The sequence below is a fragment of the Hyalella azteca genome, unplaced genomic scaffold (assembly GCF_000764305.2).
Source record: "Hyalella azteca isolate HAZT.00-mixed unplaced genomic scaffold, Hazt_2.0.2 contig16144, whole genome shotgun sequence".
In the NCBI taxonomy this organism is placed as follows: Eukaryota; Metazoa; Arthropoda; class Malacostraca; order Amphipoda; family Hyalellidae; genus Hyalella; species Hyalella azteca.
In genome coordinates this window covers 1-2,338 of record NW_025945971.1, presented here as the reverse complement: position 1 = coordinate 2,338, position 2,338 = coordinate 1, and the positions used below count along the sequence as shown (strand labels likewise).

At 39.5% G+C, this 2,338-nt stretch overlaps 1 protein-coding gene across 1 annotated transcript in view; it reads right to left on the bottom strand.

Moving 5' to 3' along the window:
• The window catches only part of LOC108664674 (hypoxia-inducible factor 1-alpha inhibitor), a 9,962-nt gene extending 8,154 nt beyond the window's left edge, over window positions 1-1,808 (bottom strand). The window contains exon 1 of the mRNA XM_018151339.2: window positions 1,483-1,808. Within this exon, the coding sequence (XP_018006828.1) occupies window positions 1,483-1,572 (90 nt within the window). The 5' untranslated portion in view covers window positions 1,573-1,808. The remainder of the gene's footprint in view (window positions 1-1,482) is intronic.
• Between the last annotated feature and the right edge of the window lie 530 nt (window positions 1,809-2,338).

The window sequence follows — 2,338 nt, the reverse complement described above, 5'->3', positions numbered from 1 at the left end:
AAGCAATGCGGATTGCGGAAGTTGAAAATTTTATGAAATGACATGTTTGCAAAGTGCAAACCGCGATTTTTTAATCAAACAAAAATTTATGACATTCGAGCTGCGAGATTTCATACCTACTGAAATTATTTGATATTAGAGTCGCGATATTTCAGACAAAAATAGGACTTTTCCAGACTAGCATGGAACTAAAACAAAGCTAATCATAGTGGCAAAGCAGAGAGTTTTTTAGACTCTCCCTCAAGTTCATATTTGAGTCCTATAATTAGACCAGTAAAGTATCATGGATACCACTCATACCAGCATTATCATACTTAAAAATTGGTTTAAATCTTGAATAAATGAGGAAATTGAAAATGAACTGATTCTAAAAAATCTCTGGTTTGTCACTATGCAAAGCTTAATATAAAGGAATAGCTGGAGAGGTGACGGAATTACCCACGATGTCGGTCGTCGGAATATACCGCGTTTACCCTAGTTACACAGAGGCGGGCACTGGGCAGTAGCGCACTACCTACATTGTACGATTTTAGCGGCTGCTACATGACCTACATCTTCAGTAGGCAGTAGCGGTAGGCGGTACGCCATGGTGGCAGGGAATTATTGTGAGTACTTATGCGTTTGCAAGAGCATCGCCCGGTCATGGAACTAAAACAAAGCTCAATATAAAGGAAAAGCTGGAGAGGTGACGGAATTACCCACAATGTCGGAATATACCGCGTTTACCCTAGTTACACAGAGGCGGGCACTGGGCAGTAGCGCACTACCTACATGTAGCGGCTGCCCAGGTTTCATAAAGTGACAGGAGTCGTTGGAATTTCAACGACTTTTTGTAAAGTTAACGACCATTTTTTAGCCATTACAACGACTCCAAACCTGGATTAATAGTAAATTTATATTTTTCAACGACAATGAATAATTTAATACAGGATATTTTTAAAAAATAATACACTGACTGCTATCACTCATGCATTTTTTTGGTTTCAGATGCCAGTCACGCCACCGCTGGAAACAGAAATGTACAAGGCAGCATCTGCCGATTATCAGTCACAAGTTTACAAAATTTTGGTTCAGTCTGTCGTATCACTCGTATGTGTTCAAGCTTAGAAGAAAAATCCGACAGATGGCGCTGGTTGTTGACTTCTTTTCAAGTTGAAACTTGACTACAATAAAATTTTCTGTGTGCCTCTNGCTGTCTCTTATACACATCTAGATGTGTATAAGAGACAGAAGAAGTGTTGATCGGTTCAAAATGACATAAGAACAGGTTCTTTTGAATAACCTATGGATTGGCACCATGCGGTACGCGGTAGCGAGTAGCGATGCTACATTAAGAGCATGTAGCGGTAGCAGTTGCTACATTTCAAAGTAGCGCTGCCCAGCTCTGTCTATATCTCACAATTCACAACTTCACAAGACAAAAGTCATAAACTCATAAATCATGATACTTTAATACCTAGTTTAATTGCTTTATTTGCTTACCTCATCAGCAATAAGTTGCATTGCTTTTGCATCTTGGAACGATAGACGAGGCACCTCTTCGCAAGTATAAAATTTGTCTTCGATTTCCATGGTAGTATCAAATCAGAGTCTTTACTCAAGTTGCTTATTTAGATATGAAGTAAAATAATAACATAAGGAAATCTTGCGCCAGGCTACGGACAGCTGTGTGAGCACAGTGACAAGCCGGTGGTGCGGAGAAATCTACCAAGGACAATAATTCCCTCAAAGTACCGCAGGCATGCCAGAAAAAAGTCAGTATGTCTCTAATAAAAATCGGAAAATCTAAGAGACGACAAAAACATATAAATCCATGTCCTAGATTACTATAGGCTAGATAATTCATCAGAACCACAAAAATCACATGAAATTGACATTAAAACAATACTTGAAGTCTATATGTGTTCAAAACCTAAATTTGAGAATATACTCGTAACAATGGAGATGTCAGAATTCATCATAGCTACAGTTGCTTCATCAATGAATGACGCAATCACAATGATAAATTACATCTATACCCGCTCAAATTGGCAACAGAAAAAGCTCCGGCCGTACTGTCGAAACTAGGAAAGGGAACGAAGATGGTAAAGTACTGCGCAAGTTACATCCTGAAGTAATCGAGTTCCTATGCAGGAAGACTTCATGAGAAAGCCAGCCAGCATCTATTGTAGCAGAGTAGAAAATGGATCAGGAAGGTAGTGGTTTGACTGTTGAACGCAACAGCTGCCACAATTCGGGCGAGTGGTTGTTGTCACTTGGTCAGGATCATACCCAGACAACAGAAATGTAGGTGGTGCTAAGGAATTGTTACGAGCTTCAAAACTGAAAATAGAGCCCT